Genomic DNA, 17371 nt, shown 5'->3' with positions numbered 1-17371 from the left:
GTGATGATACGGAAACAAAGTGCCAAAAATGAACCTTAATGAAGCACAGAGAGCATCCTAATTGTGCACTCTGGGATTACAGCACTACAGGGCCAAACTGTTCCTCATCAATTCCATGTTTATTTCTTGAAAAATTACTCAGATTAATCTGGGCCAAAATTCAGTAAAAATCCAAATTGTGGTAGCACAGAGAAGCCATGCCTTTTGAACAGGAGTCCTTTAGGGTCTCCTCTTCCTCTCAATACTTTTTAAAGTTATGAGAAACCTAAAAAAATATGAGATGATTGGGCATAATATTCTACCTTTCAGGTAAAGAGACAAAAAAGAAAAATCTCTATTCATATATGCTTATATTTGTATAAAGGAACTTTGGAAGAAGATATATAGAAATAACTAATAAGTTTATCTAGGGTGTAGGGATAATGAGCAGATGAATGCAAGAACAAGACAGGAACTTTCACTCTGTACTTCTGTAGTACAAGTTTTTGTTTTTAAACCTGGTCAATATACAACCTACTTAAAACCTCAATTAGACAACCATTTTTTATTACATGGCCATTAGCTTTACTGATGGGCTTGAATTCCTGTTATTACCATGTTATCTTTCAGGTATTTTTCACATATATAGAAGGATTTTTAAAAGAAAGCAATCAGGAGTTTAAAGGTAGAAACTGAATTTTTAAAGTATATCATGGAATGCCAAATTACATTTTTCCTACTAAGTTCTAATTAGAAGATTATTCTCAGTGCTTTTTTAATTTCAAAAAGAAAGTTGTATTTGATAGTGTGGTCTTTGCTTGAGAGCGAGTGCACACACACACAGACGTTTCCTGTAGTAGATACTGTTATTAACACAACTGCCTTTGAGCTATGCAAATAGACATATTCTGCCAACACAAAAGGGGAAGTAGAATTTTGTGTAGCACCATCTATACCTATTTTTATTGTGGTTTTGTAATCACATACAGTAAGTTTCACTTTAAAGATTTAACTGTTAATTTTCGTAAAAAATTATTTGTATACTATTAGGCTTCTAACAGCCAGGAAACTAAAGTTCAAAAATCTAAGCCAATTGTTTGTACAGTTTTAGCAAAATAACAGGTGCTAATTACTAGTTTTGAAATAAAATACAATCTAAGAGTTGTAACATGTTTCTTAAGGTACAGAGTGAGTGAAGTGTTTGAAAGTAACCAGTAATTAATTAATGACTTTGCAAAGCGCAAACTCTTCACATGCTATTAACTGAGGCTTTGGAAAAGTAAGGTCTCCTCACAAAGCTTTCCTTCTACCTCATATACTGAACTCTTAAGATTTTTAAAATATTCAACTTGCCTTTATTCCTGTTTTGGGGAGGGTGGGGGTGTGAGCCTGCCAGCTGGTTGGAAGCCAACAGTTATCCAGTCAGACCTGAATGGAAAAATCTATGATTTGTTTATTTCATAGTTCAAGTTCAAAGGCAAGAGACAATTTAAATAATAAAAGAGTAACAGGAAAAATTGCAAAGAAAGAAAACAAATCATTTAGACTCCAGAAGAACCTTCAAGAATATTTAATTCGGAAAATGTTATTGGTTTCGAGAACTTGACTGAAAGAAAACAGCTGGGCAGAGTTCAAGGTTTTAAATTAAAAACAATCTAACAAGGTCTATGGGGATAACTCTGAGCCACATTTTGGAGACCAGATTGATTTCTACCAAGTAAAAGTAATAGCAGTCTAAGCTAAAAAGGAAATTCCTCACAACTGAGGTAGTTACTAAGTATCAGCACATTTTCCAAGTTCTCACAAGGCAGCTTAGCTATTTACAATCAATTTTTCCTCATACATAAATGGAGCGCCTTCTCAATTTTACGTCTTCTGTGATTTGTTTAAAAGAAACAAAACTTATACACATGAGCCAGAATATGCCTATTTTATTAACATCATGCTTTAATAAATAACTGGCTACTTCTAATAAAATTAAGCCTCTGTTTATAACAGCCCCAATATTCCATTTTGTCCATTCTGCAGAATTTGGTGTAAAAAGCTGAATGAAATGTAGACCCTGAGCTATCAAGTAATTACGTTTCAATATAAAAATAGAGAATTACTCTTATAACTGAAGATTGAACAATAACACAAACAACCTCTCTGTGGGTTTCAGCTTTTGGGGAATTGGTTGGGATCTGAATGGCTGTCTAAAGCAAGAAGAGCCTTTGCAGAGTTTGATTCTTTCTGAAGACTTCTGGAACTCCTTTTAATGGGATTTGTTACATTCTCACAGTTTTATGAGCTGTCATTTGGTAAAGACACAAGGAAACAGCCCCAAAGGGGCCAAGGCAGTGGTTACTCTTTGGTCTGGGACAAGAGTCAATGGCCTTTGTCAGTTCACCTGCGTGGTTAAAGGTCACCCCGAAGATGTGTTCTTCTCAGTTTTACCTACTCCCATTCCTCCCTGCCCCCCCCAAACGCCCAACAACATGAGAAGAAAAATCTGGACACTCAGAGCTCCCCAACTGGAGTGCTTGGCTGATAGGGTAGCACACAGCTGTGAACCATGGCAAGACCTTTGGCTTTCAGATGGGGCAGGGCTGGGCAAGAAAAAGACTCAATAAGACACTTTAGAATCTTTTTTAAAGAACAAAACACTGGGATCCAAAACCAAATAAATGCAAATTACACATGCATGGACAAAAACTTTGCTTGAGTATTGATACTTACTGCCTGAACCCAGGCTGTACCCCAATTCTGGCTAGCCCCCCAGACGGCTATGACTGGGTTTGGAATCTGGAACAAGAGGGACCTAGTGAGATTGCTAGACACTTAATTCTGCTGGTGGGATATCAGTTCAAAGAGGGTGGTCTATGGCCATACCACCCTCAACACACCTGATCTTGTCAAAGTGGGTCAAGTGTGGACGCAAAGACCAGCACAGTGGCTTGCTAACTTGCCTCTATTAAGAGAAAAAAACAACAACAAACCAAACCTACCCCCAAATTAAGTGTGATACCCTGGGATACCCTGAATGCCTTACATCTTTCAAGGGAGATCAAGAATCTTCTAGATGGATAAGCGGCTTCCAGAAATGGATTGATCTGTGATTGAAGTTTATACAACCCAACTCAACCAAAATGGGTAGTTTGCAGCCTCTTCCAGTCACCAGCTATAAATGAAGTATAACCTTCTTCTTGAATTGATGCCTGAACACAACCTGACAAGTGGCTCAGAAGCCCTCTTGTGCCTTCACATTGCAGAAAAAAAAAAAAAATACAACACCTCCTCTTCTCTCCAGATAAGGCAACTAAAACAACAGGGATAGATGGCAATTATACTGCTTGTTGGGCTTTTTCTTTTAATAAGATAACGTGATAAATAAAACCTGCTTCTGTACAGCTATTTAATATTTCAGAAATACGTACATGTTACATGCCAAGAAAGGACCCTGGTTTTCTTGTAAGAAACAAGGTGAGATCATATTGAAAGGAAAAAAAAACCCCACAAACAGAAAGAAAACAAACAGAGTGATAAAAATCACAAATGCACAACTAACTACAGTTCTGTACCTACACTGTTAGCCACATTTAACATGATTCTGAGGAGGCCAGACTGACCTTACGTACAAGTCCCCTTCTCCCACAAAACTGAATGAAAAAACAAAGTCAGCATCTTTTAAACCAGTGGCCACATAGTAAAAACTGTACATTGTTGTCCATTCATTTAAAAAGCAAAGTCACTAGGATGGTATAAAAGTGATAACCAGTGCCTTTGTAACTGACGATGAACACTTGTTCTCTAAGGTTGAGAATTATCTCCACTCTCTCTGCATAACCAGGGATAAGATGCAGAAGGCAGTGAGGAGGTAGGGCCAGGCCCCAGCGGGGACCCCAGCACTGCTGGCTTTATCATTGGCACTCTTCCCAGAGTGGTCAGTTGCATTATATTCAAACTCCGAAGGACACTGCTGAGACTCACATCCACTACCACTTCCTTCTCCACTGCTTTCGTCACCTATTTTTTGGGGGAAAAAAAGGGAATGTTTATTCTGCTCTTTCTCATCTCAAGGTGTACAAACAAACATATAACAATTTGTTCTTTAGAAGCACACATTCTTACTGATATCAAAGAAGTCCACATCATTCCCATTGTAAGCATTCTTCATCTTACTGGTCATAACTCGAAGAGCCATGACTTGACGAAGGATCAGTATGTCCGGTTTGCTGGTGTCAACCTGGACCTCTGGATTATTGCCCTGGTTGGCTAGACCATTTCCTGTCACAGCAAACAAGTACCTGCAATGAGAAAGGACCTCGTTAAGAGGATCAGTAAAACAAAAGCTGCTGAAGATTGGCAAAGATTCTTGCTAGGTTCTAGTATTTGCCGCTAGCAGTGAAAAATAGGACACTATTAGAACAACTCAATCCTTGATTGCAGCAGTAATGCTATCATATAACCACAGGCACAAACCTTTGCCCTGAGACTCTCTGCAAATAGCTGGGGGCCTTCCCGACACTTCTACGCCAATTCCTAAGAATGCCTAGAAATGTTCCATGTTGTTGCCACCTGCTTGTGAAAGGCTTCACAACGCCTTGATGAAACAACCGAGCAAACCTTCTCTGAAAGTTCCCCAGGCATGCAGGGAGAAGCTGCACACGTGCCCAATGATGGTTCACCTGCTTTTGCCTTTTCCGTTCCAGCAGTCATCCTCATTGCCATTCCCTGCAGCCATCCTCTCATCGTTGCAGACATTGCTAGGAAGAGAGGACCAGAACTTCTTGGCCTGCTTCAATTTCTCCTTGACATCAGTAACCTCATTAAGAGAGAGGAAAAAAAAAAAAAAAAACACACCTCTGTAAAAACCCAGAACTACCTACAGATGTGCCTTCAGATCATGTCAAAAGTATCTTCAGAGTCTCTCTGTAGTCTGAAGGAAAAAAATGCAGATTTTGACTTGGCCAAAAATTCATTCAGGTTTTCCTACACCATTTTGTGGGAAAACCCGAACAACCTCACTGGTCGCCCCAGTACTTCTATGTAAAATGTATAAAATCACCAAAAGAATTAACAGGTGAAATGCAAGCTCTGAATTAAGTTGCCATTTAAAAAAACAGCTGCCTAGTGCCTACACCCACTGATCATTCCTGTTCTTCATTAGAGCTACCATCTGGGGCCTACGAGGTCCCACGCCCCAGAGATACACTGGAAAAACACAATATCTGCTTGCAGGGCTTTGATGACTCAGGATCCAGCCTATGAGTTAGCCGCACTGTGACATAAAAGGTGTTCAGATAAGCCTCAGAGCACCCCACTTTCTAGCTCTATGGATGAACTGTCTGAGCGAGGACATCAGAAAAGCAGGTTCACTGACATCCCTGTGCAATTTGCTGGAAAAGTTTCACCTGAAAAGACCCCGTGCTTGGAATCCTCCAAATCAAACTATATTCTGAGCAAATGTTTTCATTTTTTGCCATTAAACACAGTCATTCCTGCCCCAGGGCTCACCAATCGGTCCAAACTGGTGCCAGCTGCTGTGGTGGGGCGCTCCTCGGGATGGAAGGGCCTGAAGCGGGCACTGAATGTGCCTTCTGAGATGGATCGGGATATCCGACCGGCTGGGAGGGGCTTGGGGGGTCCGCATCCCTGGAAAACCTGCATGGGCATAAATGTGGCCACGTGAGGCATAGCAGGCTAGAGTGGGCCCCGCCTCTCCAATCCAGGACCTGCCTTCCTTACCTTCTGAGATACCTGCACACTGTTCTCCTGCATGTTCATAATAGCATCTGATATCTTCACATCGATGGGATCCATGACTGACTCAATGTTGAAAGGGCCCTCCAGCCTCTCGGCCACCATCAGCATGGCATCTAACATGAGGTTTGGGGTAGAACCATACAGCAAAGTAAATCACTAGCTGGGCCTTGAGTGATCAGTCTGATTATTTTACTGTCTGTTTCCCTTGGTGGGGGGTGTTGGAGGGGGAGGCATGATCATCATTAATTCATGCTTTTGTATCTTTTTCTATGACACAAAACTGCATTCAGTCACTATATACCACCAGCTCTCTAGAGTGGGAAATTGCCAGATGAAGACTTTATTCCCCAGCAAGAAAACACAATTGGGAACGTTCTATTACACTGATAATTCATCCCTCCACGTATCAGTGGCTGTCACTGCATAGCTCTGACGTAGCTCCTGCCTGACACACCTAAGGCTGGGAGCAGAATAACATGCCGGCTCGCTCAGGGATTTCCACGACTCTTCCCATTTCATGTTCGATTTACAAGACTCAAAAACATAAATCAGCTCAAATCCTGGCATATCAATTCTTTTCTTTCATTTTTTAAATGAAACCCTTTCAGATGCTTGGGTAGACAGTTAGACAATATAAATGAAAGTGTTCCTAGGAATTCTAGGCGCCTCCTTAGGAATTCTAAGGACTTTAGAAATAATGGCATTTTGTAAAATGCAATTTTTGTATTAAGATAAACTTCCAATTTCAAATACAAGGGTCCCGAGTTATTTTAAAGCAAAAAACATGTGCCACTTTTTTTTCAAATGAAAAAAACAGAGATAAGGCACAAAATCTGTGTTTACAATGTGTATCTTCACTAATTACTCAGCAAATCATTTCTACATTTTGGAAAAGTCTAGAATTTTTTAGGACATGTTGAATCTCTTAAAGAAAAACACCCCCTGTACTGGTTTTCTTGTCATCCATGGTTCTTGGGATTTAGTTAGTAGTTTTTCCTGATACTTATTGTGCAAAATTAGAAGAAACTGGAAAGGTCATCTCCAAATAAGAAAAAGGATGCCTCATTTATGGCAAGCAGTGAACTTTTCCATGCGCTCTTTCCCCTTAAAGGAGAGCTAGGCCCACATACTCCACAGCCTTCAGGTAGTCTAAGGACGGCTGCCGGAAAGAAGGGCAAGGTTCTAGAACAGAGTGTGTCCCTCTCAAAGCATAGGCCACAGCTGAACTTCTACCTAAGCTCTTAGGTGGTCAGCAACCTTTCACCTCCCCCAAGAACAAATGTGACCCAACATTTTAAAGCTCGAGCTCATTTCTCTCAACCAGAATTCCAATGTCATAAACCACGAGTAGACTTCCGAGCAATGCACATTTGGGGGGAAAGTCATCATGAATGAAGTTTTAGGTCACGTTGTGGTAATCACCAAAACTGACCCTCCCAACCTCTAAGGAAAGCCTGCTGGCATGAATATACCACTTTTCCAGGAAAGGAAAAATGCATTTGATGTGCTAGTGAAAGGGGAGTCCTGTAAACAAGTGGAGCACAACCTAAACGTGTTCTTCGTTGTCAAAGCATCAGCACCACCATGTCTGCAGAGCACAAACCCTCAGAGCCAAGAAGTCGCCAGCTCCAGAGAAAAATCCCAAATGCAGAGGTTTACACAGGAAGGAAACAGTGCATCCCATCACTACTTATTTCCCTAGTGGCAAGGAAAGGCCAGGTCACGAACGTGCTTGTGAAAGGGAACATAAACCCCGATTCTTCTGGCTGTTTGGTGTCTGTCAACTCCAGGCCGGCTGGCCATGCACAAGGGCCTGAGAAGGGAGTGGGGCTGGAATTGTCATACCAGCACTGCGTGTGGTGTCGCTGAAGAATGTGAGTGAGGCTGTGTTTTGCCCAGAGCCTGCAGCCTGGAAACCAAAGTCCCTGCTCAGTCCTGGGACAGGTCCTGCTAAGCCATCCACTGGGCGCCTCCATGATCTGATAATGTCAGATCCAGTGTCATTGCTTCTGATGAATCTAGGCTGCAGGTCTCCCTTTGGGGGACAGCTGACCAGCTCCTGCCAGGAACTAGCTGATGGCCTAGCCAGCAATTCCACCCCCTTATACTAAATTCCCAATGGCAGCGACATGTGATGTGAATAAGGTTGGCTGGGAGTCAAATGAATGTTAGCACAATGGTAGTATATGATGGAGAGCAAGTTGCACCTACACATAATTTATGATTCTCCAGAAATTGACTTTTGTTGTGGGGGCACTATTTTTCAAAAAGAGGGTTTCCTATAACTGCTCAGAAACCAAGTCCAAGGTGTTTTAACTATTTGGATCCACCTTTATCAAGGTGGGTGACAGTTTAATAGGTGCAGTTCAAGAGAGAGAGGAGGGCACAGTGGAAAAGCAGATTTGAAAAACTCATCCTTAGTCTCTTTAAAGGTTCTAGTCTGACTGCAGCATTTCAGTGTTCATGACAGCTCCCTCCCACCCTGCAACAAAGCAGCCCCTTCTCACAAGAAAAAGTGATTCCTTTTGGTCTGTGCTGCTGATAATCATGACCCCACATCTTTAGCCTCACGACCAGACTGGATGAACAAAAGGCAGTTTTCCAACTTAACCCCATGATCTGATTTAAATAAGCAGGGGGAAAAAGCCCTTGACCATTCATTAACTGCAGTCATTTAAAGGAGGAAAAATTCCTTGTGAAGAAAAAAAAAACAAAAACACTGAACTTATGGCACAGGCATGTAAATTGGGACTGAATTCGACAACCACAGAGCAAATTAATTAAACCCTTGTGAAAATCCATGAAAAAGCACTGGAGATTAACAATGTCTGTTTCTCTTGGCCTTTTATATCAGCTTATTAGAAATAAAGAATAAAATACCCATTAAAAATGCAGTTTAGATAGAATTATAGTTCTCCTCCCTCCAAAAAAATATAATTTAAAATAAATGAGGAAAATGATTCTGAAATCCCACCAATTTCCACTTGAGTTTGATTTTGTTTCTGAAGATATCAAATGTAATTTGTAAAACACACAGCAAGAATAGCAGCCATTGAAGTCCTCCTTGATTTATAGTAAGTGGCTGAATATGTAAATTAAGGAAGCCAGAGTATGGTTTTGATATGGACCTGCAAGCTCTTGGAAAAATATATAGAATTTGCTTTTTTAAATGTTTATTTTTACTAATTTATTTGGCTGCATAGGGTCTTAGTTGTGACATGTGGGATCTAGTTCCCCAATCAGGGATCAAACCCAGGGCCCCAGCATTAAAAGCTCAGAGTCTTAGCCACTGGACCACCAGGGGAGTCCCTAGAATTTGTATTTTAAGACAAATTTATGCATTATATTTCTCCCAGACATGTCAGAATAACAGAATAATGTACATTATTCATGATGTGCCTGTAGAAAAGTTAGCCAACCTAGATCACTGTGTGCAAGTGTTACTGTTTTACCCAGAGAACTAGTGCATTAGATGTTACAGGGAAAAGTGAAAAGGTAAACCATCTTGTTTCTTAAAAATGAATTAAGCAAAAGTGAATCGCAAACATGACATTTGCGGGTGGAGGTGAGAAGGCGAGTAAAAAAGAAAGAAAATAAAAAGTATTTCAACTTTAATTTAGATTTGGACATATCTTCAAGTAACAATTTCTCCCATGCTTCTTTCTGGGCATGATGTGCCACTGGTGTGTGTGTGTTTCTGGTCTTAGGCCTTCTCTTTCATGGGATTCTGCTTTTCTGTGCGTGGACTTTTTTCAGGTCTTCTAGCTTTGAACTATTTAGCCTACAATTGTGCTGTGGTGTTTTAATATTCACATCTTTTTTTCCTTGTGTCAGTATTCTCAAGAATCTGTTGAAGCCAATTTATTGATGCACTTTCAGAGTTAATATAATTAGATCTCATGCAGACTAAAAAGCATTCCCCAGCTCAAATCCCCCTATTCCCCTCCCCACAAAAAACCCTCAGCAAATTGCATACCTGTGCCCATGATGTGGACAAATAAGTGAAAAACAGGTACTGACAAAGACACTCAAAATTTGCAATTATGCAAATGCAACTGGGGGATGGGAGGGAGTTTGTTTTGGGGTACTGATAATCTGTGTGTGCAGCCACACAGATAGCAGCTTCAACACCTGCCACTAACATTCCAGGATTCCCATATGCATTAAGCAGGCATCCAGGGAGTTGATGACTGGATATTTCAATTATCCCTAATTTGTCATTTCCCACAAATCATACTTAACCCTCTTGGAAACTGGCTAGGTCACTTCCATCACTGTCTGGGTTCTAGTAATAGGTTTTCCAGGTTTTAAGTTGTAGGTGAGAACACTGACCTCTGAAATTCTCAGGGCAAAAGTCCTTCCATTCTCACCAGAGCAGTCTATGGTTGTTAAATCGTCTATAGAAATATAACCGCTAAATTTCCACAGTCAGATTGCACTTGATCCAAATATCTAAGCGGTATCTGGCAGGTATGCAGAAGTTTCAGTTGCAATGTCACAAATATAACATTTGAAAAGCTCCTTTCACAGGTCAGTGATGGCTGCACTCCAGCGTTTACACATGGATATGAGCCTATGATGTAGAACTAAAACTAATCTTTGGGGGAAAATGTCAAAAAGGCACTTTCTCATTACTGAAAATTGGTATTTGCTTGGTGTCCACTGTCTTCAGAAATGCCACCATTAGTTCAAGGGAACATTTACTCGTAGAGTGGTAAGTACCATCAGAACTCTGGGAATCACTATTATAATGAACAGAAATTCCATCACTGACAATTAAAACATCCCTTGGGGAATTCCCTACTGGTCCAGTGGGCAGAACTTGGCACTTTCACTGCTGGGGCTAGGGGTTCAATCCCTGGTCATGTAACTAAGATCCCACAAGCTATGCAGCACAGCCAAAAAAAACAAATCTTTTTTAATTAAAAAATAAAACATTTCTTGTGGCTGGAAGATGAGCTATCCCTAATAAGTGATGTACGTGCGTGGGTGCTTAGTCACCCAGTCGTGTCTGACTTTTGGCAACCCCATGGACTGTAGCCCACTAGGCTCCTCTGTCCATGGGATTCTCCAGGCAAGAATACTGAAGTGGGTTACCATGCCCTCCTCCAGGAGATCTTCCCAACCCAGGGGTCGAATCCATGTCTCCTGCATTGGCAGGTGAGTTATTTACCAGAGGGCCACCTGGGAAGCCCGGGAGTGACACAAACACATTAATCACCTGCTCACCTATGAAATTGTTCCACTCGAGATCAAGATCCCCTTGGTTGGCCAAACAGCCTCTCATGATGTTGGAGCAATAGTTGTAACAGGGTTTCACAGTCACAAGACCTTGGCAGTGGGAGCAGTACATCATCTTCACCAGGGCGTGGGTACACTGGGTGGTGGGATTCACCTAATTTGGGAGAAGAAACAGACAATGGTGGGGCCAAGATAGAGACAGCAACTGCATATCTATTGCAAATCTATCAACTTGACTTTGAAGGCTTGGCCATGAATTTCACGTGTGAGTCACAATGGATCACATGTAGCATGGCCTGGCAGACTTACTGCAGAGGTGAATTACAGCAAGATTACATAAAGAAAAAGGGTATGCTAGGAAGGCATGGGGAGGTAGGAATGAACATTCAGCAACTCAGCTGTATATGACACACACACACTCAACTATTCCCACTCATTTTAGATGGCCATCACTGGGTGTGCCATGCCAGACTGTAATCTGAGCACGTCTTCTTTTCAAACTGCTAGACCGCCCTTTCAAATGTAAGCCCCCCCATCAAGGTTTAGAAGGGTAGCTTGTGCGTACTCCTTTCTGGGCCCACAGCTGCACAGAAGGCAAAACGGATGCATCCTACATGGAAGAATATGAATAAATTTGAATTTGGGGTTATGTGAAAGCTGTCTGAGGCTTGGGAGCAGCATGGAGTGCTTAGGGCCCACTTGAGAGAAGACGTGGGACTTAGTTACATTCTGAAGAAGGGGTTGATTTATTTATACCTTAAATTTTATTGATGTATAGTTGATTTACCACGCTGTGCTTCATTTCTGCTGTACAGTAGCAGAACTCAGTTGTGCATATATTTATATTTTTCAGATTCTTTTCCATTATGTTTTAGAACAGGATGCTGAATAGAGTTCCCGATGCCATACAATAGGACCTTGTTGTTTATCCATTCTAGGTACAATAGTTTGCATCTGCTGATCACAAGCGGTTTAGATTGAAATGATCAAATGAAGGGAGAATACTGCAGTTAAGGAAGGGAGAGTGAAATCAACAAAAGCATACATAGTATGGAGCAGACTGTGGGTGGGGTTGAGGAATTCTGGGAAATAAAGTTGCCTGCGTATAGGACAGACTGCGTATATGGCCAGTAAGGGGCTTGGACACCAGGCAGAAACGACACCATACGGCAGGACACAGCTACTAAAAGTTCATGAGCAAGGGAAGCAGCAAGGATGAAGGTGGCACTGAAATCGGATGGAGTTCGACGGCCTCTGCAGATAGACTTAGTTTCATCCTTCTCCTTCTATAGGATGTAGTTGTCTGGGCATAGAAGAGCTGATCCCACCCTGTCACTCATTTCCATCAATGCTTAGAAAGGATCATGGCCAGGATCACGAGCTGGCAGCTCCCCAAGAGGTCCTGTCTTCTCAGTCTCTCGGCCCCACCCTCCCCTTTTGGAGTCAGTATCAGAGGATTACTGCATTCCTCTCTATCAGTACCAACCAGTTCTGCAAACACACTTGTGAAAGCAGATACCACCGCAGGGAACAGATGCTGGGACACAGGCAGTGCAGCAGTGCACTTCACCTGCTCTGGAGTGTAACTTTGGATACCACTTATCAACAGTAGCCTTAGGAACAGGAATGGGGGATTAACACTGTCAGGAGAAAAACTTCACACTGTTAGGCTCCTATCTGATGTACACACACACTCTCTTATCTCAAACAGAACTCAAGTGTAAAGGGGGACGACTGTCCAACAGGATGTAACTGTATACACTGAAGTCAAGGCTCCCTAGGAAGAATTAGGACTTTTCCACAGTTTTAACCAGTGCCAAATGTTTTCCTAGGCACTAAATGGGTCCTTTTAACCATGTATTAATGTACAATAAAATCTTGGCTAACCAATACCCTTAAGGAATAGCCATGCTGGAAAGCTAGGTTTTCTGGACAAGAAAACAAGAGCATGCCTTTAAAGTTACAGAGACTTAGGACTTTGATACTTTCTCACTCTCTCATTTGACAGAGGAACAAACAAGCTTGGAGGGAGGAGAGGAGGTGGTCAGAGAATCATAGAAGTCTTAGAGTTGGAAGAGACCCTAGAGATAACTGAGTATAGCTCTCACATTTAATAGATGAAAAAACCAAAGCCAGAGAGAACAATTGACTTGTGGACAGCCACTTTGGTGCATCTGACTCTAGCACTGCACCTTAGCAAACACCGAAATCATTTCCCACATCTGTCATGTGCTGCTGCCTCTTCCTAATATGAAACTTAAATGTTAAACATTGCTTGTTTTCTGATCTTTAATTAGGTTCCACACTGGTGAGGCTGCTAAAACGGCTGGATTTTGGAGAAGTAAAGAGTTATTATAAAAAAATGTCTTGTGAAAAGCAGGCTAGTGCATGACATTTTTTCATTACAATGCTTATTAGGAAAAAAAGGACTTGTAGCAGAAAACAATGTAAAAAGAGTTAAAATGTCAACAAGTAGTTGCTGGGCACCTACTATGGGCCAGAGATTTTTCTGGAATGCATTTCTGATTAGGTAGCAAGGCAAGTAGGAATTTCTAGACTATAGAAAACACAAAAGAAATTTCAAAATGGTATAGACCATTAGAAAATAGGCAAAAATTTAAACTCCGTAACCGTGCTCAAGAAACACTTTGGTCAAAGAGGTCCTTTCCCCTTCTTTCTTTTTTAATTCTAGGATGGGTTCACTGTATCCTTGGTTCAACTATAAGCTAAATCATTTAGGCAGTAGGCCTTGTAGTACTATCCTTTCCTTAAATAGGCTGATGGAGGCTGAAGTTTTAAAAAGAGAGATCAAACCAAGTGACACAGTAGAGTTTTATGAAAGGAAGATTATGAAGCTGGGTTTGGCAGAGGTTTTCCATTTCATACTTTAAGTACTGGCTCATGTTCTGCACATGATTTCTTCTGTAACTACTAAAAATGATCACAAGTAACTCAGCTCTAACATGCTATGGAAACACTAAATACCAGACTGAGAAGACAGACGGGGAAATTATAAGAAAGTTAGGATGAGAACGGACATTTGAAACACCAAAGTTAGAGAAAATCTGTCTTTCGTCTTCCAACCACTATGGAGACCACCATGCAGTGTTCTACATGAAGGGAATTCAGAATCTGGGAAATAAACCCCTTGTGTGGGATGAGGCCCCAGTAAAAGACAAAGGCTTTTAAAACAGTCATGAGAACTACAGAAATAGGGATCCCCTGCAATGCTCATTCCCCCAAAATAAGTGCCCCCAGAAGAAGTGATAAAACCACCCCACCTCAGGTGCTGGGTCCCCACTCTCACTGATCTGACCAAGCTCAGGATGGTGAATCCAGAGTACAAGGACAAGTTCTACTTTTTGACTCTGGACTACCATGCTCCCTTACAAGCTCTCAATGGTCTTGCCAAGATTCCAAGGGCAAATCTTTCACCCATAGGCAGATTTAACTGTGGACTAAGTCATACTTTGTTCTGGGGATTAATTAATTTTGAATATAAAATCAACTTCATTCACATTCTACTCCCTTATAACACTCAAAATCAATTACTCCTCTGAAGTCCTCAAAGAACTTACTTACTGAAGTAATTTACTCCAGAAGACCCAAGGCTGAGTGGTAGATCATGCCACGTGGGAATTAACAAAAGGGGTAACCATACTCTAAGATCTTTCTTTAATCCTCACTTATGTACTGATTCTCTATGGCATGGCATGCCACTTAAAATGATCAATCTGATTATTCCTTTGGGTCACAGCTCTTGACTAACATTTGATATGTTTTGTTTTTATTTAGAAGGGTCTCTTGGGTCCACCTGTGGCTTCCAGAATCCCTGGGGCTGGGGTAGGAGTTGGGTGGGAGTTAGTCATGATGGCTTTTATAAAAGTCAGATATTTCAGACCTCTCTTAGTTAATAGTTATTTCTCAAAATGATATTTGGAAAGAACAAGAAAACTATACACTCCTCTCTTCCTGCTGTGAACCACTTACATAAAGAATGGGTTAAAGGTCTCAGAGAGAATGCTTAATTCAATTTCTATGTTGGACTTCCCTCGTAGCTTAGTTGGTAAAGAATCTGCCTGCAATGCAGGAGGACCTGGGTTCAATCCCTGGGTCAGAAGATCCCCTGGAGAAGGAAATGGCAACCCACTCCACTATTCTTGCTGGAGAATCCCATGGACAGAGGAGCCTGACAGGCTACAGTCCATGGGGTCGGCAAGAGTTGGACAGCAACTAAACCACCATGATCATGAAGATTGAGGTGTAAACATTCAAGAGAAAAATATTCTCTTCAATGTCAGAATTCATTTTCTGATACCTTTTATTGGATTTCACAGATTTATATGATATTGAGTACTTACTATGTGTGCCAGGTTCCATTCAAAGTACTTTATGCATATTAACTCATTTAAGATTCAAAATAATCATAGGAGATGAATATTATCATCTCATTTCACAGATGAGGAAGCAGAGGCCCAAAGAGAGTAAGGAATAGACACAAGATCTTCCAGTAAATGGCCAAGATTTGAACTCGGGCAGTTTTGTCTGGGAGCAGGTACATTGAATTTCCTTAATGTGTATCTTTTGAGTAACAAATTACATAGGAACCTTGAGGGAAGCCCATGGGGCTGGCCCTTCTCCACAGCTCCATGATTTAGCATAGGGTATCCACACACAGTGACTATCTCAGCTCTGGGGCTGAATATTTTCTAATGAGAATTTGCAGGCTTCAAATTTATTCACCAGCTTTTAAGGTGGGAGAGCAAGTTAGGATGCAACTGTTCTACATGGAACAGTGTATGACTGGACACTATGGATGAGATGACATAGTTTTTAACAAAGATTAATGACTCATGCACTCGATGCTGTATCTTTAGAATGCTTCAAGGTGCTACAGGGTGAGAAAGAAAATGTTCACCAGTAGTAGAGATACAAAGAACTCAAAAGCTCAAGTAAACACTGGTAGACATGGAGAGAAAAGAGGCTACTTGAACAAAACCAAAAATAATATATATTTTGCCAAAGTTTTCACATTTTGAAAAACTAGCAGCCAAATGTAGCAGAGATGATCGGTCTCTACTAGAACATGACATACTATTTGCATGTGCTTAGTTGCTCAGTCGTGTCCGACTCTTTGTGACCCCATGGGTTGTAGCCCATCAGACTCCTCTTTTCATGCGGATTCCCCAGGCAAGAATACTGGAGTGGGTTGCCATGCCTTTCTCCAGGGGATCTTCCTAACACTCGGATCGAACCCAGGTCTCCCACATTGCAGGTGAATTCTTTACTGGCTGAGCATAAGAAGCAGCTTTGGACATTATTTATAGAAGAATGGGATGGCTTAGTTTGTTTACTTTGGGGGACCTAAAAGATAGAAAGGGAACATCATCTGGACTCAATATTTATTAATGCAAATCAAAATCCATTTGAGCTACTGAGCATAATGACAATATATTAATAGCCAATTTACAAGCCTTAGGAAATCCTCAAGACTGACTATGCTGTGCTTACTTGCTCAGTCATGTCTGACTCTTTGTGACCCCATGGACTGTAGCCCACCAGGCTCCTCTGTCCATGAGGATTCTCTAGGCAAGAATACTGGAGTGGGGTGTCATATCCTCCCCCAGGGGATCAAACCCGGGTCTCCCACACTGCAGGCAGATTCTTGACTGTCTGAGCCACCAGGGAAGCCCAGGGATATGGGAGTGGGTGGCCCACCCCTTCTCCAGGAGATCTTCCCAACCCAGGAATCAAACCAGGGTCTCCTGCATTGCAGGTGGATTCTTTATCAACAGAGCTACCAGGGAAGCCCCTCAAGACTAAGGTGTTTCTAAATGGTAAGATAAACAAGCATTTAGATCTTAGCTGCTAGTTTGTTTTATGGTAAAAGTCCATCAGGGTGGGGCAGGGGGATCCTCATTTCCCTTTTTAACTAGTAAAGACTCTTTAACTTAGTAAAGACTCTTGACAATACTCGTTCCTACCTTCCTCAGAATATATATTTAACATGACATCTGCACGCCATTTCTGCTATAAAAAGCTTTTTGCAGAAATGTCCTTTTCTCTGCAAAGATTCTCTTAATATAGATCAGGACTTTCTACTAAATAACCTGCATTTTCAAAATACCACATTAAAAACTACTGCAAGCCGCTTGAAAAAAGAGAAATGCTGGAGCTGAGCTCTTCACCCAGCCTGGATTTCATTTCAGTAATTCAGAACGAGCCTTCAGCCACATTACACAGTGATGGCAGTCAACATGCGGCACTCAAGTTAAAAACACATTTCCTCCTAGTTTCTTCCAGTTCCTAACATACATTCACTACAACATTTTTTCCCCTGTGCTGCCAATAGTACTGAACAAACAGAAAGGGTCTAGATTTTTATCTGTTGCTTGGTAACATAAGC

General features: G+C 41.4%; 1 protein-coding gene across 1 annotated transcript in view; it reads right to left on the bottom strand.

The window, feature by feature from the left end:
• Positions 1-1534: 1534 nt before the first annotated feature.
• The window catches only part of GPC4 (glypican 4), a 107344-nt gene continuing 91507 nt past the window's right edge, over positions 1535-17371 (bottom strand). The window contains exons 4-9 of the mRNA XM_065915765.1: positions 10954-11119; positions 5707-5837; positions 5476-5622; positions 4647-4783; positions 4090-4265; positions 1535-3984 (exon numbers count right to left, since the gene is read on the bottom strand). Coding sequence (XP_065771837.1) covers positions 3782-3984; positions 4090-4265; positions 4647-4783; positions 5476-5622; positions 5707-5837; positions 10954-11119 — 960 coding nt within the window. The 3' untranslated portion in view covers positions 1535-3781. The remainder of the gene's footprint in view (positions 3985-4089; positions 4266-4646; positions 4784-5475; positions 5623-5706; positions 5838-10953; positions 11120-17371) is intronic.

Source organism: Muntiacus reevesi, chromosome X, assembly GCF_963930625.1.
Source record: "Muntiacus reevesi chromosome X, mMunRee1.1, whole genome shotgun sequence".
Taxonomy (NCBI): Eukaryota; Metazoa; Chordata; class Mammalia; order Artiodactyla; family Cervidae; genus Muntiacus; species Muntiacus reevesi.
The sequence above is the reverse complement of the archived record's forward strand: the minus strand, read 5'-3'. Positions and strand labels throughout refer to the sequence as shown.